This window comes from Indicator indicator, chromosome 5, assembly GCF_027791375.1.
Source record: "Indicator indicator isolate 239-I01 chromosome 5, UM_Iind_1.1, whole genome shotgun sequence".
NCBI lineage: Eukaryota > Metazoa > Chordata > Aves > Piciformes > Indicatoridae > Indicator > Indicator indicator.
Genome location: NC_072014.1, coordinates 15,335,660 through 15,358,126, shown reverse-complemented (window position 1 = coordinate 15,358,126; position 22,467 = coordinate 15,335,660). Strand labels below are relative to the sequence as shown.

At 46.8% G+C, this 22,467-nt stretch overlaps 1 protein-coding gene across 4 annotated transcripts in view; it reads left to right on the top strand.

The window, feature by feature from the left end:
* Positions 1-22,467, top strand: part of NRP2 (neuropilin 2) — an 86,780-nt gene that overhangs the window by 36,382 nt on the left and 27,931 nt on the right. For all 4 annotated transcript variants that reach the window (XM_054380832.1, XM_054380831.1, XM_054380830.1 and 1 more), the window contains exons 7-12: positions 755-910; positions 9,101-9,245; positions 9,538-9,887; positions 10,963-11,107; positions 14,786-14,902; positions 17,398-17,550. In XM_054380832.1, coding sequence (XP_054236807.1) covers positions 755-910; positions 9,101-9,245; positions 9,538-9,887; positions 10,963-11,107; positions 14,786-14,902; positions 17,398-17,550 — 1,066 coding nt within the window. The remainder of the gene's footprint in view (positions 1-754; positions 911-9,100; positions 9,246-9,537; positions 9,888-10,962; positions 11,108-14,785; positions 14,903-17,397; positions 17,551-22,467) is intronic.

Sequence of the window (22,467 nt, the reverse complement as noted above, 5' to 3'; positions counted from 1 at the left end):
AAGCTGAGGGACCTCTGCCACTTACAAGGGCCACTGACTTTGAACACTGGCCTGAGGACCAAAGTCCTCGGGGGGCACATGGAAAAACAGCTAGAATAACACTTATCAATGATGTAGGGAGCACAAGCGGGCTAATGTCACACAGGAGGCTGACAGAGCAAAGGCTTTCCCTGGGAGCTGGTTAGAGCTGCAGTCTCTGTCCACACAGGGCTTCCAGCTCTGTCACATTGGTGTGAGACACTGCTTGCTAAAGGGCAGTAGGAATGGGAAACGGTGAATGTCATTGCCTCTAGCAGACATCTCATTCTTCATTCATGGCAGTATTACCAAGCCAGCTCTACTGACCTTTCTCAACCCATTTGTAAAAAAAACAAAAACCACAGCCAGGGAAAACAGCAGCACTTGCTAATTGGACATCATGCTTTTATTTTACATGGAAAAAGTCAACCTCTGTCCTGCTTTAATGGATGCGAGCTTCTGTGCAAAACTTGTTACTTGGTCTGAGGCAGAATGGTCTTTGTGATGATCCCATACAGACAGGAATCAAAATCCTTCATTACTTTAGTCCCATGGTCTTACCTGCTGAAGGCAGCCTGGGGAGTTTGTGCCTGTTTAAATGCAGGCCCACAGGTGTGCTGAGACAGAGTGAATTCACACCTTTTCATTTTTCAGAGACAGAGGAGGAGCTAACTATCCAGCCTGAGCTCTCAGGTGATCATCATTCTCTCGCTTGTCCCTTTTTCCCCCCGGAAAGGTGGACCTCCACTTCTTGACTGTTCTCACAGCCATTGCCACACAGGGTGCCATCTCCAGAGAAACCCAGAATGGTTACTATGTCCGTACCTACAAACTGGAGGTCAGCACCAATGGGGAAGACTGGATGATGTACCGACATGGGAAAAACCACAAGGTAAAGAAAGACCTTTCTGTCTCTTTTGCATGCACTTTGATGAGTCCTGCAGCTGATGGGAGGGAAGAGAATAGAGATATTTTACAGGCCTGGGGGTTTTAATCTGTGAGGGACCTTTTTTCTCAAAGACTGATGATACTCTGAGCAGAAATAGTCCTTTCTCCCCTGCACAGCAATGAGGAAACACTATTCCTTAGAAAACCTGGCTGCTGTTGCATCTTTTGTGGTGGTGAGAGTATGTTCTTTGACTGTAAATGAAGGAGAAAATGCTTTCACAGCCTATGTTTTGCCATACAAGATTCATTGAGCTTTTATAGCCATTGCCCCATCTGCATGCTGGGTTAACGATCACAAAACCACATGAAACTGTAGTTCAGGAGTTACTGAAGCCTGGAAATGAAAGGGCAGAAGTCCTAAGAGGGAAAAACACCATCCCAGAGAACAAAATGAGCCAATAAATAATGAGGAGCAATTCAGGCTTCCAGAGTCATGGATCTGCTCTAGCAGACACTGTCAGCAAGTGTACCTTGAGCCCTGGGAACTCTTGCACGCTCTTATGGGTGTTTCTGGGAGGCACACAGATGGGAGTGAGGGGGAGAGAGAGTAAATATGGGTGTTCAGCCCTTCCAAGTCTTGTGGGTAGTGCTTGCATGGCCAGGAAAAGCAAGCTGAGGGTGGTCCAAATGGGAGGGAGATTATGGCAGCCATGGTGTCGGGCTGGTCATGTTCTGTCGCCTGCCTTTGTCATGTGGTTGTCCTCTGGTTAAGGGCACCTCAGGAACACTCTCTTCTGTGATGCTCACCACCACTGCTGCTGCAGGTCTTTCTCGCTGATGTGCCATTATTTGTCTATGTGAGCTCAAAGGCTGGGATCCCACTCACCTCCCCCATATGCATGTCCTAGGGATTTCAGCTTGCCTCAGCACTTCTGTTAAATTAACTGTCCCCTCCATTTGCTGTCACAGGCACTGCTGGCATGAAATGCAGTAGCCTGCCTTGTCCAGGATTCATCCAGACATTTCCTTCCCTTCCGGACCATGTGATTTCAGCTTCCCCACAAGTGTGTCTCACGGTTCAAATTCACTCTCCTTCCCAGAATGAGTCCTCTTTGTGCAGAGGCCCCTAGCAGGCTCTCATACCTCCACTATTTGCAGCATTTAAGTTCCTTGTGTGCCATTGAGGTGGTGTTAATCCTATTTTAGAGGTAGGGAAATGAAGGCACAGGGCAGCCCAGCACCCCATAGGAGCAGCCAGACTCCTTCAGACCTCGGCTGGTCTGGCTCTGGGGCTGCAGCTTGTAGCAGAGCTCATGTATAACCCTAATGCAGTGGCCATGTGCTAGCAGCAAGGGTCTGTGCTGTGCCAGTACCCACTGGCCACAGCAGGTCTTTCTGTGAACCAGGGCTATACCTCCTCACCGAGGGCACCCTGTGGAAACAGGTGAGTTTGAGGTCTTGCTGGGACTGTTTCTGGAAGCTGAGGCAGGTGGGAGATTTGCAATGCACTGGGCAAAGAGATGGGCTAACTACACAGTTCAGTGTTTCAAATAACCACTGGTGATAAATTTACCTTTTGGAATCTAACTGGTGTAGAAATCTGGCCTAGAAAATGGTTTCAGTCACAGAGGAGAGTAAATGCCACATCCTTGCAGTCCCATGCAAACCCTGAGTCTTTCAACCAGGGTGGAGCAGAACAGCATAGCTGGTTTCAGTGCTGATGGGCCAGTTTATATCACTCCAGCAAGACCCTAAAGCCTGGCCAGTGTCAACCAGAAGTAGTTTCATAGCCACGTGAATTGCCAGCATTCCAGGATCCCTTTTTTCAGCTCTTCATTGAAAAGAGGAAACATCAAACCTCCCATTTTTTTACTCCTTTATTCCAGTCTCACTTCATTCCCATGTTCTGGTTTCAATTTAGCACTTCCCAAGGCTGGAGGATGAGTAATTGCTTTTTGGTAATTCGCCTACCCCTTGCATCCGGTTGACTGCTTTTCCTCCCTGCCAAATGACTGGCCACCAGCTGCCGAGCCCCAGCAGGGCCAGGGGAAAGCCCCTTGCTCACAGGCTCGGTGCTGGGGGGCTCTGGCCATCCACAGTGATCGCTGCCACTCCGACGTTAGGCAAGCTCCCAGATGTCTGTGTTTGAGGTGCAGATTCCTCCCTGCGTCAGTGCGGCGCTCTGCACGCTTCAGGCTGCAATGGTAGAGTGAACCATGCCAAATAGATTTGTCAAGTCTGCCGCAGCTTGATTTGGTGCCATCAGGAGTGGGGAGGGAGGGGAGGAGGTGTGCAGACAGGGACTCTGTATTCCTGTATATACATGCAGATATACACACACACACACATATATATACACACATAGATATTACATATATGTTTGTACACATGCACACTTAGGCAAATGGGGTGTATCAAACACTGCTCTGAATTTCGGTTGGTTGTGTGGGCCAAAAGCAAAGTTCTGCTATGTTATAGGTGGGTCAGCTAACACATCTTCCTCAGGGTACTAAAGCAAGAGAAAACCAGTGAGTGCAGGAGGGGTGGGGAGGGCATGATGCTCTCTGCAGAGGCTGGGGAGCTCTGACTTCCTCTCTTTTGCCCCCCACTTCCCTTTCATCCAGGGAGAGGAGAGTTTCAGACGAGAGCGGGGCCAGGGTGTTTCCCTGCAAAACATGGTGGCTCACTTTTGAGACCCAAAGCCCTGGCACTCACAGCAAGGGAAACAGGAAAGGCAGGATGAAGCAGAGGAAAGCAAGATTAATATACGCTCGTAGCAGACAAGGCTGGCTGGGCTGTTTCCGTGCTGAGCACTGCTGCATTTCTGAAGTGGGAAGGCAGCAGCAGGTCTACAGCCAGGAGGAGAGGAGCTCCACACTCAGTTTCCCCTTCCCTACCCCATTTCTGCTGGACTTTCCCCCTGCCTTGCAGTCTACTCCCCACAAAGCCTAGCCTAGCACATCCTGGACATCTCTCTGTCCAGAGGGTGATGCTCTGTCCTTGCCTGGGACATGGGACCAGCATCAGAGATTAAACCAGTGACATGGTCAAAGGTGCAGACCTATCTTCCTTTGTGTCCCCCAAGGAGACAGGAGAGCATCTACTGCTTCATGTTGTGCCACACTTGCCCTTTACTACCTTCCAGCATGTTCAGATGGGACAGGGCCAAACAGCCTCTGCCCCAGAAAGGCTGCTCTGGCTCTTGTCCTCCCTATTCCGTCTTCCTCTGGGTCATCCAAGGTCGATGGCCCCAGAGGTTATCTTCCAGACACTGGTGTGCACACTAAGATCTAATCTAGCATTTTGCAAATGTATGAGGAAGGAAAGAGCACCTGGCAGGATTTGACCTTTTATTATTATTGGCCATTTTCTTCAGACAGATTCAACTATGGGGAATTTATCAGAAAACAAAGTACTCATACATTCTGATCTACTTCCTTCTTTGTAGGGTCTCAGGTTCCAGCTCCCATATGGTCTGAGCCACTCTGTTTTAGTAACCACGGAGATCAGCTCATAGGGATCATCTGGTGTGGTAAAGGACAGGGGGTTGTGATAGATTTCAGCATTCAGGGTGGGTTGGGACTGTGATGAGTGCTCTTGCTGCCTCCATTGCTCTGTGTGTAAAATGGGAGGTTGCAACTGAAACATATACTTTGAGAACCTGTAGCAAGATCCAACCAATGTGCATTTTCCCTTTCCTACTTACTTTGAGGGCTTTGTGTTTGCTATCAGCTAACTTTCCTGGGTGGTATTTCAGGTGCATGCAAGAAAGCAGGTTGAATTGCTGCAAAGAGCTGAATATCTCAGCCATGCGTGGAACTGGGTATGTCAGAGGTATTTGGTGCTGGCTCTTTGGAGACCCTTGTGCATTCCCATAGGAGCATTCCTCTGTCCTTTCAGTTCTTAATGAGGTCTTCTGTGATTGCTCAACTAGGGAGGGAGAGAAAAGCTTTCATTCTTGTGGTTTCTTTATCTCAAAAACTCAGGAAGAACTTGCCAGAAGGCCCTAAGTGCCTTTGCACAGAGACACGATGGTGCAGAGTATTTGTCCAGAAACATCCCCAGGTCCCAGCCTACTTCTGCTGCATTTGCAGGCAGGACAAAGACATCAGGCTTTGGGAAAGGCAGCCCTGCACATTCATCCTTGGTGCAGTACCAGGGGAGAATTACAGCCCTGGCTTTCCTAGCAAGGCTGCAGCTTTGTACTTCTGGACCTGATATCTCCTTTGCAAGCTAACAGAGTGCCATTCCTCATGTCCCTGGTGACTCTTGGATCTGAGTGGAGCCTCTCAGAGACACGGTGCTGGCAAGCCTGGCCCAGCACAGTGTGCCTTGCCCTGGTGGCTGTGCCAAGTATCGTTTTTATTTTACTTCCCTCTTTCTGGATTTAATAAATCCAGAACTGAACTATACACCCTCTGCTTGAGCCAGAATCCTCCCACCATCAAACATGACCTATTTTATGCCTCCCCTATCTGACAAAGAAAATAATCTCCCCTACTTTTCTCCTTCATGCTTCTCTGTCTAAATCCTGAAGCCCTAATCCTGTTAGCATGCTCTGTTCCAGGGCTCTGTCTCCACGGGAGTAACATAATCCTGCAGTAAATCTAGTGGGTCCAGAGAGACACATACATACAGACAAAAGCAGGGCTGCTGCCATCCTTGGCCTTCTCCTCTGCCTCTTCCAGCCGCTTTCTTTAGCTCCCCAAGAAATTGCACAGTGTCCAAGATGCACAATAAATAAAGCAGGAGAGAGGTTGCCTCCTGTCCCCTCCCTGACTTGCTGCCTTTTTGGCTTAACGGCACTTTTTGTCTCCTTGTCCTTCACTCCAAACTGCTGTTGGCACAGTTCCCATCCCCACTGGAAGTCATGCATCTTCAGAAATACCCCCAGCACCCCATGGCAGTTCCAGTGTGTCAGAAATATGACTTGTAAGTGTTGCTGTGGAGATTGCATGTGTGTGCACATGGAAAGCTTGCCCAGTCCTCCTCTAGCCTAGGCATATCTCCCACCACTTGCTTTCTGCAGCAAATTAATTAAGCAGGTCAGCTCTCATTGATTATCAATTTAATTTTACATGTAGACCTGCCGACTGGACTGAAACGGAAGTAAACATAAAGTATATAAGGAGGGGATGGGCAGCTTTCTGATGCAGCAGTGAAAATTAGTTCCCTTGATTGCTTCTTGGAAGGTGCTTTTAATTAGTTAATGGTTTTCCCATTCGTCTTCTGGCTCCATCACCCTTGGGCGCGTGTGCGCACGTGTGCTCTCCACTGAAGATATATCTATCTAATTCCCTCGATCACAGCCAGATTATTTTTTTTTCTGCTGGTGTAAATTACTGTGAGTTCTTCTACTCGATGGTGATATGTTGATTTACACCATTCAAAGTCTTGGCTCAAAATATGTGCTGAGTGGGATGGGAAACAGATAGGATGGGAGGAATAGCAATGTTCTATTTTGGTAAGGGGGAAGAAATCTTTGCTTTCTTGGCGCTTCCAATTTCACACATTTTTCTGCTAGTTCTTCCTATTCCTTGAGTGCTAATTTGAGGCAGGATGTAGAGCCTGTTCAAGTCCATGGGACTCTTTCCACACTGTGCTGGGACTCTGGGGTCAGCACTTTCAGTGCAGAGAAACCATACGCTCAGGGACAGGCACTCATCCGCAGTGTTCAGACCTGCAGACTCAGGAAAGAAAGATGGAATCCAGGCACATGGAAGGACCCTACCTCTCTAATAGCACTAAGCACCTGTCCTCTGAAAATGGCCTCTTTCTGTTACACTGAACAGAGGGTGAAGCAATGACTTGCTATGGTTATGTAGGGCTGTTGAGAAACAGGATTTACTGGGGCAAATCCTGCCGACACAGCTGATACTAGAGCTGAAGTCAGGTGCTGTTTCTGACCTCATAAACTGGCAGTCTGGAGTGTCAAAGTTATGGTCAGAGTTCTGTAGCTTGTTGAATGTGATCTAGTCTGGGGAAATTACTAATCTTCAAATCCAAAGCAGAACTGAGGTTGCTGTCCTTGGAAGCATTCTTGGGACTAAGGTAGTATAAAAGATGCTTTCAGCGATGCATGCGGTTGTGATAAAGTTTTTGGGCTCAGTCCTGCTTCTGCTTTCTGTCAAACTTGACTTTGCAGAAGTCATCAACAAATGACACTGGTGTAAATTTGGATTCTGGCCCCTGATACTCTTATGTGTGAAGTGAGCTAAAAAAGAACAAAACTGGAAATATGTTAAATCAAAAAGAGCAGCAAAGCTTGTCAGTGACTGTTAAACATGCTGGTCCATATGCAACCTTTGGCTCATGGAGTCTTCAAACTGCTGATTCTGAGAAGCAAAGAGAGGTTGCCAGGAGAAAGGCTTCACTGGGCTTGTTGGCCCTGGGCATCTGCTGGGGCCACCGTCAGGAGCGACCCTTTGGGATAGAGGGACTTTTTGGGCTGACCTGAAATGCTGTCCCTCATACTAAAATAGTTGCACCAGCTCAGATAAACATTTCCTGTTCCGTGGTGTTAGGTTCAGAGGTAAGGTGTTGTGTGTCAGCTTCTGTGTTGACGCAAAGCTGGAGGCTTTGCTGTGGTGTGGAAATGTATCCTTTCAGCCTCTGTGTGCCTTCTCATAGGATTACAAAATACCAACACACACACGTGCCTGGGGAGTGTTTCACAGTAACCACTCTTCTTATAGCCCTCCTGCTGGAAAGAAGGGTATTTGGTGTCTGCTGAGCAAGGAAAATGATGGGAAGTAGGGTCAGACAGGATAAAGTAGGATATTAAAAACACATAAACCATGCTGTGTTGCTAAATGGTAGCAGCATGATATATATTCTCCAGATTAGTGTTTCTGCTCAAGTTCACATCAACTGCAAATGCCAGATTTGCAAACAAGGCTCTCTGTGTGGTGGCTGCATCCTGCCACCATCCTGGGCCAGATGAGAGATGTGCAGGGACAGCTCAAGAGCTGGTTGTGCCACTGCAAATGGCCACTGGCCCTTGGCAAACACCCTCTGCATGCCCTGGCTTGCTGGATCCTGGGAGAAGAGCAATGACATGTGCTGTCTGCAGGTGTAGAGTGATTGAAGGTTTATAAAACACTTTTTAACTGTTTTTCAAGGCAAAAGGCCAGGATATAGCCTTATCCCTTATTCTGTCCTGGGCTGCAAGGATCTGCAGTTGAGTTGTTTGACTCTTGCTTTAGATAGAAGGAGATTGGTGCCAGAGATTACACCTTCCTGCTTTGCTCTGAGATAAACTTAGTGGGAGCTGCTGTGCTCAGCACAGCATATGCAGGGTAGGAGCCTGCAGAAAAGCTCAGCCAACAGCTCAGTGCAGATGCTGCAGCTCCTGGCTGAGATCAGAGAATGCCCTAGCCCTGCCCTGAGAGGGAAAATGGGCAATGCCCACAGCCTCAATCTGTGAGCTTTGCTGCTTTATGCTGTGAGCAGAGAAATGGTTGAAAATTACCCACAGACTGGGTATTTACTTTCCCCTCTTTTCATTCCCTACTATGTCTCTGCAGCCTCAAACAGAAACCTGTTAAAATAATGGGCAGGAGGGCTGGATCTAACATCCATCTGGTAGTTATTGATTGTGGCCATCTGGTAAGGCAGCAGTCCTCTCATATCATGTTGGATCATAAACTTTTCCAAAAAGCTGTCTCTGTGTGGCAGGCTGCATGTAAGCAGGGGAGGCAGGGGTGAGGAGCTGGCTGGGACAGCAGCTTGTTGCCCTAGGCAGAGGTGACATCCTCCTGCTCCTGCCACTGCTTGCACATGATATTCCTCAGCAGAGCTTGGTGAGAGAACGTGTCAGGACATCAGCCTGTTTAACTGCAGAGGGGAGACAAGATGTCACACTGCATTCAGGGACATACAGCCTTTTGCATTGGAGTGGCTCTAGGTTTGGGGGTCAGTTTGAAAGCAGCTGTGACCTGATAGTCCAAGCTGCTATGGTGTCCCATGAGAGGCAGAGGTACTGGATCTCCTGCGTGATGGGTGAGCCCATCTACCATGCTGTCCTGCAAATGGCTCAGGTCTCCCTACCTGCCTCTGGGTGCTTGGCCGGGCCAAAGGCTGGCCCTATTCAGAAAGCCTTTTTCTTTGCTGAAATTTTTTTCAACTGTTGATCTGGTTATTTCTTTCTGCCTGGAGACAACTTAACTGTATTTGTGTCCCCTCTTCCTTGCAGACATTTCAGGCCAATGAGGATGCTACAGAGGTGGTTCTCAACAAGATCCACAGCCCAGTGCTCACACGCTTTGTGCGAATCCGTCCACAGAGCTGGCACAATGGCATTGCCCTGAGGTTGGAGCTGTATGGCTGCCGTATCACTGGTGAGTGTCCCCTCTTCCCTTTGGCCTCAGCCCTCCTCTCTGTTCCTCTGACAACCTGATCTGGGGTGCTGTCCCCTGCAGCTGTTATGGCTGCTTGAGGTGGGAACAGTGACGCTGTGGAGGCACCCATCCCAAGGGTTGTGCCTGGGGGGACAGGCACCCAGTCCCTGGAGGCAAGAGAGAAGCACCCACTGCTGGTGCTAGTTTAGTGCCCACTGCTTAAACCTGTGGGGAAAACCACGAACACTCCTTTCAGCCACCCCATCTGCTCATGGCCTTTCCTTCCTTACAGATGCACCCTGCTCCAGCTTGCTGGGAATGCTTTCTGGCCTCATCCCTGACTCACAGATCTCAGCCTCTTCTATCAGAGGCTATGACTGGTCTCCCAGCATGGCCCGCCTGGTGAGCAGCCGCTCAGGCTGGTTTCCTCGCATCCCCCAGGCCCAGCCTGGGGAGGAGTGGCTGCAGGTGGACCTCGGCATCCCGAAGAATATAAAAGGTGTCATTATCCAAGGAGCTCGTGGAGGGGACAGTGTGACCACCACTGAGTCCCGCTCCTTTGTAAAGAAATTTAAGGTGGCCTACAGCATGAATGGAAAGGACTGGGAGTTTATCCAGGACCCCAAAACAATGCAAGCCAAGGTAGGCACTGCCTGGAGCAGCTGCAAAATGAGATGTTTCTGGTTATCTTCAGTCCTCCTGATGAGATCTTGGAAAATTTGAAAATTTGCTTTCTCTCCCTACAAAGACCTTGGGAGTTTGGGTTGTCACTATGAAATTCCAAGTTGTGTCCCCTGGTCCTGCTCCTCAATTGTACTGGGAGCTGTAGGTTTCACCTTGCCCCATGGATGGCAATTTCCCTTCACATCTTATTGTGGACTAGGCCTGGGGATGTGGACATCACCTTCTGGTCCTCCCAGCTTCTGCAGGTCAGAGCCCACAAGATGACGGATTTGATGACATTTGACACAAAATTGTGACTTGCACCCTCTGGAAGAGGAAGATGAATCACAACTTCTCTTTGAGAAAGTTGCTATATCTGAAGTCCCTTTTGCCACAGTGGTGTGACCCTGAAATTCCCTGTGCTTTCCCCAGATCGTTGGAGCTTCTCATAATCTTCCTGCTCAGCAGTATGAGAGTGGCAGGGGGCTTGAGGAATAAATAGATTCTCTGCTACTGCCTGTTCTGTTTTCATACACACTCATCTGCTTCTGAAAATTTACATAGGTTATAGTTTTTTCTGATCCTACAAATGAATCTTAGAAAGTCTGCTGCTATCTATAGCCCTCTGTTTATTCCCCACAGGCCTGAGTTCATGTACGTAATCTGAAAAGCAGCACTACTTGGACTGTGAGAAAAACTGAGCATTTACACTATGCTAGAACAGGCAGTAGCTTATTTGTTTGCCAAAGGACAAATCTGATCTTGTTTATATGTGAAGTCAGTGGATATTCCCCAGGCTTCCCCTGTGGGGCCTGGATCAGAATCTGACCCCTGGATATAAAGCAGAGACCAAGAGAGATTGTGCAAGTTTCTTAGAAACAGCCTGTCTGGTCCTCTTGAAACTGAGGAGGAGCAGTCCAGTTTCTGCTCAGCTGGACTTGATGGCCCAGAGTTGGACAGCTAAACTGTGGCTGCATCCTGCCAGACCCAAATTACTAGGTCTGGTGGAGAGCACGTGGGATGCACACATCATTTGCCTCTTCTATCTCTCTAGCTTTTTGAAGGCAACATCCACTACGATATCCCAGAAGTCCGGAGGTTTGACCCTGTTCCTGCCCAGTACATCCGAGTACACCCAGAGAGATGGTCCCCAGCAGGAATAGGAATGCGCCTGGAGGTGCTAGGCTGCGACTGGACAGGTAGGAGCCCCTGTGACTCTGCCCACTGGTTGTGCTGGGACCACAGCAGGCACTATACCATCAAGGTGCAAGTGTTAAGGTTATGTCTTTTCCTGCCCTGTCCCGCTTCAGGGCTGTGCTGTGACAGGGAAACTGTGACCATGAAGGCAGAACCTGTGGTGCAGCCTGACCCCATCTTTTAACTTCCATCTTAAAAAGAACTTGTCCTGATGTGTGATGTAGTAGCAATGTTTGGACCTAAATCCAAGCTTTTACCCAACACTGCATGCAAGATTTGTCCCCAGCTGTCTTCTCCTTCCAGATCATTTATCTGGGTGTTGTGCAGGCTTTCCCAGTCTGTGTTAGATAACATTTGAGCTTTTTAATCCAAATGGGTAAGACACAAAGTAGAGGTGAGGAAGAGAGGTGCAGTGAGCAGTATAGGCATCTTACGCTGCCAGAATAAGTCTTTGCTGTGAAAACAACTACCCTCTCTTGTTGAACCTTGTGTGGAAATCCTTTTGCAGACAATTTGGGGGGTTTACCCCTACAGCATCTCTACAATTAACTATACAACATCCCTAAGACCAGGGAAGTTTGTTCGCATTTGTCTACCTGTTTTTCACAAGCAGTATGCCTTGCAGCCACCATTGTTTGTAATGTAGAAGTGGAAACTGTTTTAACACGCTCACTAGGATCAGTAGAAGTTGTGTTTCTGGCCCTCTGAGGCTCTAGTTATTGACTGTTTCATAGTTTCATCCCCCAAAGCCGAAAACACACCTAACAGCTCATTGTTTCTGATGCTAGCTTTTCAGTGCCAAGGGCTAGTTGTCCCTTTTTTTAATCTATTTTATTTTTTAATAATCTGCTTAAATCTGAGTCTGGTGTCCAGATGTCACTGATAAAGACGTATGATTTCCATTTTATAAATTTATGAGACACAGAGCTTTCTTCCATCCCTTTGTGGAGTCTTTACTACCCTTTCTTCCTGTGATGTGCTGAGAAATGTATTACAAACACTTAACAGCAAATCACTCAGCACACGTACATGCAATTAATAATGATCATTTGTCAATTTTGCAGTCAAAGGCAAATCTCCTCTTGGACTGGGAATCCATTGTAAATTATCTAAACTTTAAATCAAGATTAAATCAATTTAAATCTAACAACATCTCTGGGATGCTGCAGGAGAAGCATGTGCTATGGCTTTAATGCAAGAAGTGGAAGCTGAGGCTGTGTGCAGAAGATGTTGGGCAGCTCCCACATCATTGATTCCCACAGCTCCTGGGGGTCTCCAGTTGTCAGTTCTCTGCGTGCTGGTGCATCACATCCCTGCATCACTGCTGCAAAGGGAGACAGTCATACAAGACTGCCAACCATGTACATGTCAGCCTTTCCATTGCTCTCCTCTAAACAGAGAATGAGAGGAATTTGGCATTCTCAACTTCTTGTGCTATTTTTAGTCCAGTTTTTCTTTTAGAGCTATGCTCATGCTCAGTTTCAATATCAGCAGCAACAGACCATGTTTTTTGCAGGCAGGGTGCTTTATGGTCATTTCCCAGTGTGTCTGTCTAATCATTTGCACATTGTAATGTTTAAAACTCAACTGCCAAGTCATAAATATTCGTAGCTTTATTGATCTACTGGCATTCGGCTTTGTAATCAGAACAAGGCTTGTAATCTTGTGGATTCACCATGTTGTAAAAAGCATTTATATCCCTGATGCAACCTGGGGAGCAGAGATAGCCCATGGCATTATCTGCATGCTAAATCCAGGCTTGGCTACGTGCAGCAGTGCTTGACACCAGCAAGATACAGCTCTCCTTTGCTGGAAGGACCCAGGCACCTGACACAACTGGCTGTGGAAACTCAGGCAGTTGCACTTACTTTGGAACAAGATTTAAGAGATGGATTAAAACAAGCTGACTGAAAGTATTTACAAGTGAGGGCCTAAGTCTGTGTGTACCCTGCCCAGATGTTTCTACTTCTTATCAGCAATGAGCCTTTTAATTACTGGGTCAAACAGGTAACTTAGCAGCTAGGCTCACAAACTAGTTGGCTAGTAACTGAAAAATGGGGAAACAGGCAGTCAGTGACTGGCTTCTTTCAAAGACCTGCCAGAATTTTTCCTCTGAAGAGTGGAGATTGATGAATGTTCACTTGCAGCTGTTTTTCTCTCCTTTGAAGTTCCAAACATCTGGTTTCAATTGCTTAGTGACTTTGCATTTTGATCAGCAGTTACCACCAGTTGCATAGACACTTGCTGGGCCAGGGAGAGAGAAAGCAAGACCTCTCTCTTTCACTTTCTGTTTCACACATCATGTTGCCCTCCCTGCTGTTTTTGTTCTCTCTTCTAACCACGGTGTTGCAGCTCTGCCGTGGTAACTGATTTTTTCAAGCTGTATTTCTGTGGCCTGTCCAGGGCAATGCAACACTGTTGATTTACATCCACTCAGCATCTGTGTCCCGTATGGGACTTTGACTTTCAAGGTCCTTCCACATTGTCACAGTTCAGCCATAAATCTCAATATACAAGAACAACATAAAAAAAAAAATGTACCAGCTCTAAATAACTCACAGCTTTTGATATGTTGCCTTCACCTGCTGCTTTTCTTTTCTTCCTTTATGACATTTTTCTGTGGCTAGCTGCTTGCAATTTGCTTCTTGGTTGCGTTTAGAGTTTTATGGGGTTGTAACAAGTTTGAACTTACAAATTAAAAGACTTTGAGGTTATTTGGTATTTTATCCTGAACAAAACACAGCCACTGGGGAAAGAAGAAAAAAAAAAAAAAAGTAAAAAACCCTGAGAATTTATGTGCAACATGTTTAATAACAGGAAAATAAAAAGGGTAGAAAGGAGCCTGTGAAAAATATTCAACGTATTTATCAATTTCTTCCTGCTTCTGACTTTATTAAATGATATCCTGAAGGGTGCTGACAAAGAAACACAATCATACATAACTGAGCGAGCAGCCTCTTTTAAAAAGTGGAATGAATCAAGCCTGCTGTATGCCAGTTAATGCACCCATAAAAAGAGAGACTGTTGGAGCCTAATGTCGTTTACTGTTGATCTTAATATCCTTCCCTTTCTTGTTTAAATTTCCCCTGACACCTGCTTAGAAGTTATTTCACACTGGCCTTGTTGGAGAGAGGGAAATTGGACAGAGTCCCTTTGAAAGCACAGTCAGGAGCCTAGAGTGTGAAACCAGATGCTTTCTGCAGTGAGGTAGTGCACACTAGGGTCCGTTTGCAGTTATATCATTTGTGGGTTTGAGTGACTTGTTTTATAAATTGGCACAATTGGTGGGAATGTTGTGTGTGGTTTTTTTAAGATGTCATATGCCTTTATGAAAGAAAAAGACGTTCTGCCTGTGATCTTTCTTTTCCAGTAATGACAGCTAAGCAGATTGCCAACATTAGTGTAGATCAAAAAATTAAGAGGAAAAGTAGTATGTATGTCTAGAGGAGAGCCTTGTCCAATGGGAACTCTAAATCAAAGGAACTCCCATATGGAAACAGCCAGTTCACTTGAAGTTCAAACCATGCTGACATTTGTAGCATGTGGAAGTTATAGGATATTCTTGTCCTGTCTCTTTCTGTCATTATAAGAACATGAGTAAAAGATTTTTTTGCCTTCTTCCCTCCTACCTGTCCTTTTTGGATTCTCTATTGCAAATAGCATCTCTACATTCTTTTCAGATGCGAAGCCCACTGCAGAGACACTGGTACCCACTTTGAAGAGTGAAGAGACCACTACCCCATACCCAACTGATGAAGAGGCAACTGAGTGTGGTGATAGCTGTGGAGAAGAGGAAGGTATGTATCAGAGCAGCACATCTTTATGTCAATAAATGATGGGTCAAGAGCTAAGCAAATGCTCTTATCTTCCCATTAGCTCTCCCATATGTGGGACTGATTCCTGGCAAGATTAAAGTAATATTATTAGTGATGGGGAAAAAAAAAAGGCACCAAAATCTGATAAGTTATATCAAAGAAGATGCAGGAGCAAGAGAGAGCAGCTGATTCAGTCCCTTGGGAACAAGACTTGAAGAGCTACTCTCCCAACTTCTTTACGTGTCCTGGAGAAACTTAATGCACTGTTTAGAGCAGCCTCCATTCCAAATCCCTTTATCTGGTTGTTACAGCTTCAGAAGGTGATTCAGGGAAGAGATTCAGACTGCCTAGTACACAGGGCTCCTTTTGCAAAGGTCACAACTGGCAATACATCATGACATGCATTGAAAGCGGATGTCCTTCCTGGACATCTATCTGTTAAGGATCATCTTCCCTAATATCAGCTGCTTAAAATTTAGGAGAGCAGTCTGGGCTCCTTGTGGAGGCAGCAGAGAGAAGGGAACATTAACTCCATGCAGTTCAATGTTCCAGTCTTAGACGGTTGTCAGATGTACAGGGAACAGTTTTTTTATCTGTGGTGCTTGCTTTCCACTTCTGACTGTGGAAGGCACTGAATGTTACTTTAGACTACATACTGTGCTTGTTAAGAGCCAGTGCTGGAGGGGACTCATTTTCTCAGCCTCAGATGTCATGTTCTGCTCCTTGAAATTGAGAGGTGAGTATCTAAAGCTTGTCCAGCTAGGGAGAGAGGGCTTGGTAGGGCTGTGCAGGGTTAGTTGTACAGTGCAGCATAGAGGAGATGTGTGCCTTTGGGTGTAACAGCAGGGGCCTCAGCACTGGGCCGGGGCATTTACAAAAGGACTTCAACAAGAAATCTCATGAGGAAAAGCTATCATTTGAGATAGCTCCTGGGACTTCTGTCATGTGGGCTTCCAGTCTCAGAGGAAAAAAAGAATGGGTTTTAAAATAACAACAACAACAAAAATCAAAATAACATTAATTGGCTTTGTCACACCTCCCATTGGGATTCTGCCATAATGCAGTTCTGCTGAAGAAGTAGCTGAAAGGGCCTGATTCTCAGTTTTTGCTTCAGTAATAAGCTTGTGCAACCCTGCTGCCGTTGAGGCACTGGGAAACTGCTGAGAGAAAATTCAGGGCAGTAATAGACTCTGTAACAACATGATTCCTGGGTGCAGTCCAGGGCAAGAGAGCAAAGAGAGTGCGCTGTGGAGTGTGAAAACAGCCTCCCCCTCATCTTCCCTCAGATTTAGCAACAATTTTCATTCTCATACTCCATAAACAATGAGTGTATTTCTCTGGACAATCAGATTTATGGCAGTCAAACAGAAACAATGCTGCTCTCCAGGGTATGAGAACAGATTGGAATAAAAAGATCCACTATTTGCATTATTTTATTTTGGAGTGGGAGCATGTAAAGAAAGCCCTCTGCTCCTCGCAGCAAAGTTCCCCTGATGCCTGTTGCTTGAATCACTCACCTCCTTCTGGCTATTGCTCACTTTGTGGGCTCTGTGATTTAAAACTTCCTCTTTGCTCAGGAACAGCCTGGCCTATCATTGGGCTCTGCGTGCATGTCTGCTGAGTGCTTGGGATGGTCTCAGACCATTTCTGCAGCCTCCATGCCTTCTGGCTGCTTCCCTGACCAAAGACAGAAGATGCTTCACTGCTACGTGCAGCCCCTGCCATGTGCCCTCCTGCCCACCGACCTGTCTCTGCAGGAAGGCTCTCCAGAGTTTTTAAAGCTGTTGACACAGGGGAATTAGCTCTGCTCCTGTTTCACAGATTAAAAGTTAACTGACTCGCCCAAAGACCATGTGGTGAGTCCATAGCAGAGCTAGAAATAGAGGCTGGCTCCTCTCACTCAGAATCCAAACGCTTGAGCTCATGATGGCCCCATGTTTCCCCTGGTAGCATTTCCATGAGAAGATAAGAAAGTGGTGAGTGGCAGCTCACCATGTTGACAGACAGCTCCCGTCTGGTGCAAGTGGCTAGATCTGTCACTCAGGACCCAGGTTTCTGGAGCACTTGAGATTCTCCTTTTAGAGCCAGAGCAGGAACTGATGAACATAGGGCACTCAGGAAGCACTCTTCCCTGACATTTAAGAAGGCATTTAATATTTGACTGCTCTAGGGGATGAAAAGAAGGTGCTGATTAGAGTCTGGATGCATTTGGTACTTGCTTTTATATTTGCTTAGTTTGGTGGATTAGCCACAGGACATGGTGTGAGCGTTTTGATGATGCAGAACTTAAGGTTGATCCATGGAGCTGACGAAATGTGAGATAGGTTAAAAGCATCAGTGTGAGTGAGATTTCATGATTTCTTCAGTATTTATGGTTTGCAAGCTATCGTAGTTTTGAGTTGCTTTTAAGTAGCAGCTCTTCATGGATAGGTCATTTTTTAATCCAACTTTATTTTGCTTCTATTTCCTTTTATAAGATTTCCATCTCCCTTCAAACTTCAACTGCAACTTTGATCTCCCTGAAGGCCTCTGTGGTTGGTCACATGACTTTGGAACGGGTTATACATGGTCTTTTCAGCCTACAAGCACCTGGACTGGCAACTCTGAACCAAGTGCTGAGACTGGGCCTGGTAAGATGGTTAATACCATACAGATTCCATAGCTCCCTATGGAGGGAAGAGGGAGCTGGTGGGACTTTCTGCGTGTGAAGAGTATGACTGATAATTGCACAGGTGTCAAGAGTTGTGAAGGCTGTGCAGAGCTGAACGTTTTCTTTTATGGAAGTTTTCACATGCTTTAGTGTGTAGTTCATGACTTATAGGACTCTGACCACTGGCACTGAATCATACTTTCTTCCTGAGATAGCTTTGAATCCCCCGTGACTGTGAAGGTTAGCTCAGGCTCTGTTCCACATCCTGGCCCAAATGTCCTCTGTAGGAATCAATGCTTTTTCCACAAAACACATTTCTTTTGTAAGAGATGCATTTCTTCCTGCCATATGTTGCTTGGATTGCCTGTATTCCTCAGCTATTCTGCAGTTTGGGCTTGCATAGGCTGGATTTCAGCCTCCTCCAAGTAAAGGGTGAGCTAAGCCCTAAGAATGCTGAAACATGCCAGTTCTTGCTGTTTGACTTCTGCTCTTTTTTCTTCTGTGCTTTCGGAAGCGGAAGGTTTGCATGAATGTGGCAGAGACTAATTTATGGAGGATGTCACTGAGATGTGCTAGAGTGGGTTGGAAGGGAGCCTGCCTCTGGCAGTGTGGTTGATAGATCAAGTTCTTCAGCTTCACATCTTGGAACTCACCCCAGGACTAGTGCCTTTTCCTTACCCTCATTGACTTTGTGGCATGGGTGGCATGAAGAACATTTGCCAGGTAGACTCTGTCACCATAGCATCACTTCTCCTCACTATCAGTCATTGCTTATGAAACTCAAGGCTCTCCCAGGAAGACCTGGCTGATATTACCTGTCTTCAGTTCTGCCCTGATTCCTAGTGACTCCAGCATCTGCATACCATGCACCAAGGGAGCTGTGCATGCTGTGGGCTCCTCTCCACCCTCTCCCCAGTAAGGTTGAGTCTCGAGATGAAAACATTCAGGCGAACCTGTTAGCCACCTGGCAGAGGCACTGGCCAGATTGGCAGTGCCGCCAGCCAGTTGGAAAGCCATGCAGCCAACACCTGGTAGGCAGTGCTAAAGAGGAAAATATGTATTCCAGAAACATATGGGATGAAGAGAATCTGCTACATCTCCACACACAAATCACCCCCACACAAATGCACACATCATTTCTCTCTTCAGCTCCTGAGGTGCACGACATTTTTCTAAGAGACGAGGTAACGCTGTAAGTGCAGCCTATATGGACATCTGACAAGTTCTTTGACATGACGTAGGGTCATAGTATCTGCTATGGAGAAAAACATTTTCATATTTCAAGTGTTTGTCTCTTCAGCATTTGAGTGCTTTGGAAGATTAATAACTGGAGCTCAGTGGAGCCTCAGGCAACCGGAGAGAACACTTACAGCCAGCCCCAGACTTAATAACCCTCCCCATCTCATTCTCCGTACTAATGTTTAATTAACATCAGCCCCTTGCAAGTAAGATAGAAATTACTTATTTTTTATAACTCAGACTGAGTTTTTCATTTCATTTCCTCTCCCCCGAGTCTCCCTATAATGAGTCGGCCATAGTTTCTTAGAAGACTCTGTCGTGTGCCTGCACAGAGGCACGTGTGTGTGCGCACAGCCTGTGAGGCTGGGTGCTGCCTCAGGACCCAGCTCTGCCTTTTACCCTTCTACCCTTTCTTCTTTCTTAGTTAGGAATTGCAAACCCTGATCACTGCAGCTGGGGGAACGTTCTCCTGCTGAGTTCCGAGATGTGGTTTTGTGCCAGTGTGGAGAGTTCTCTATTACAGTGCTGTGCTGAGCCAGCTACTGAAGCAAGGACTAGGTGCAGGCAGGCTTTCAGGCCCTGCCTGGCAAGTCACAGGCTGTATAGGCAGAGGAAGAGGAGTTAGCAGTTCCAGGGGGCTGCAGTGAATTGCCCTTGGTGTTGGGAGGTCAGCAGCAGAGAAGAGACACAGGCTGAGGAATGGTTGTTGGCACTGCTATGGGATCAGCCTCCTGGCTGGTTTGGGCAGTCATCTGCTCTCCTGGCAGCTGTGCACGGTCTTGCCCACACAGCACAGGGCTGCGGAGTGGCCAGCATGCAAAGGCTTCACCGCTGTGCCTCACTTTGGTCCCCTTCTTAGAAATTAAGAAGACATGGCACAAAAGGAAACAGCTATTTGCTTTTCTTCCTCCACACACAGCTTTTAAAAGCAACTCAAAAAAACATGAAAAATAGGCAATGCCAGCCCCTCAGCAGGGACAGAAATGAAGCATTGTTTGGTTCACACTCCCCCATTCTTCCCCTGCCTTTTCCTCACACTGCCGCCAGCACTTTGTTTCTACTTAGAAAATTCATCCTTGGGCTCGAGGGAGCAAGGAATGAAAAGCCCTTGTTTGAGGTGGTCTTTGCTTGTGAATTCCCCACCCCGGGGTGAGCAGTTGGGTGAAGAAAAGCAGCTGTGCATAGTTTAGGGGCAGGGCAAAAGCTAATAGGAACTCAAAGCCACCAGAGCCAGATTTACTCTTTGATTTGAAGGTATTGGCCCAGGCTAGGGGCCATGGCTGCTTTACAGTAGCAAGAAAATGTGCTGTGCCTTTAAGAGACATGTGATATGTGTTTGTTTGTTCTGAAAATAGCAAGAAAAAAAAAAAAAACAAAACCCAAGGAAAAAATAATAAAGGAGGAGCCTGGCTCAGTCTGCATGAGATAGAGGGGGAAGGAAATGACCGTGGTGAAATATCCTCTGTGAGGCTCTTGATTAGAAAAGTCTGCTGAGAGACAGGCCTGAATTCCTCAGATATCTCCCGATTTCATTTTATGTGCTGCATGCAATTCCTCCTCATCTTTGGCACAGAGAACTTCTCGAGACTGACAAGACACTCACTGCTCTCATTCCACTATTTTTATTTCCAAGATACTCTTTCAGGCAGCTCTGCATTTCTTTTTTTAGTCCTGTGTTCCTTGGGCTTTTCACACCATGGATTAACTCCACGTCCACTCCTGCAGGCTCCCATTACACGTCTGGGGACACTGTTCGTGAAAGTGGACCCACAGCACTCAAGTCAGCAGAAACCCAGCACAGTTCCAGCTGTTACCCTGTCCTTTACAAGGCTAGAAAATACTGTTGCTCCCTTTTCCATGCCGCACCCCCCCCCAAGAGATTGCCAGGATTTTTCCCTCTGGATTTTGAAATGCTTCCCATCTATAGAAAGATTCCCCTTAGCTGCACTCAGCAAGCTTCAAGGAGCACCAAGTTCAGGTTTCAATGACGTTTCATCCCCCATCTCCTGCTGCATGCAACGACAATGTGTCTTAAAACCTGAAAATAAATCTTGGTTGATAAGTTGGACATCTCAACTCTTCATCATCTTTGAATTTCACTAGAGTCTTGATCCTAAAGGGTAAGTCTTAGCTGATTAAGTGCTGTTCCATTGCTCTCAGTGATGCTATGCTAATAACCCAGCACTGAAAACCTGGAATTTGTTTTCCCCTCTCATTTTCTTGCAGTCATTAAGTAAACACCTTGTGGTTCTAAAAGAGCATTCTAGGGTCTGCACCTCTATCACATGCTGCTTCTTGTTCAGGAGAACACAGAGTCAGGGTCAGAACTCTGGCAGCACTGTGAACACTGTGTTGTTCAGTTGTTGGCAGCTGTATGTGCACACAGAAAAGGAGGCAATGTTAACCTTGCAGCTGTCCAGACCACATAGTTCTTGAGCTGAGCTGCAAAAACCCACCAAGAACTTCTATTGTGGTCCATGGTCTTGCTGGCTTTGAGGGTCAGGAATGCTGCTCATTTGGATTGCAGACACTGCAGGGAAAGGCTTATTTGTTTCAAAGTGTTTCCAGCAGATGAATGTTTCTCTGAAGTTTTGTAAAAGCTTATTTTCTAAGGAAAACAAACGTTGAGCTGTTTTTAAGCTGATGGCAACACTTTACCATTCCTGTGTTTTTCCCATGGGATCTTTAAAAGGGCAAGTTTCGTATTTTTCCAGCAATCCATGAGAACTTCTGCCTGATCCTACTCTGTCCAAACCAGAGGAAAGTTTTTCATGGTGTTAATGGAGCAGAGCTGGACTGAACTGGGTCTGTACTTACTCTCATGAGACTTACTTTCTGAGCATGTGCCTTGAGGGGACACTATGATCTCTAGGGTCAACCCTCCCCTTTGAAGTAGGAAGCAGTTTTATATGTGGGGTGGTGTGAAAGTCAAGCACTTTTGTGCAATGAGTGAGCAGCTGTATGCTGTGGAATGGAGACTGCACACCCAGCTCTGTCTCTCCCCACTGCCCCCAAAGCTCTGTGTGGCACTTTTGACCCTTGTTTGCACAGCGAGGGCAGCAAACCCTAAAAAGTCATTTGTACCTTGATTGACCATGGCATGGTGGAGCTGGGACACCCTGGCACCCGAATCATTGGAGGTTTGTTGAGCATTGGCTGAGCTGTGTGAGTGTCCTGGCCACAGACTGGGGGCCAGGCTGTGGCTATTCTCATGCCCATACTGTCTTTCATGAGAGAAAACGCTTGGCCACAGTCTGTCCCTACACTGCCAGCAAAGCTCCTTGCTCGCTTGGTCTGGGCTGGAGGCGGAGGAGAAGATACCATTCGTCTGGGGCTTAGCTGTTTCTTTGCTGCTCCTTGACTAAGGACTGTTTGAGTCCTTAGTCACTTTTTGGCCCCAAACACCATTGACACACACTGCCTCATAAAACAGGGCTGGAGTGCTCTCTGGAAAGCAAGTCTGTGTCTCTCAGATCTGACCACGGGCATCGCTCTGTCGCCTCACAGCAGTGACTTAGCAGCGGGTGAGTCACAGGGCGTGATTCGCGTGTGCACGTCAGCAGGCTTCAGCGTGCAGCCTGCCTGCTGGAAGCACCGCCTCGCTTAATGCCTGCAATTGTGTGTGCGCACACGCCGGGCACAGGTGAATCTCTGTGCA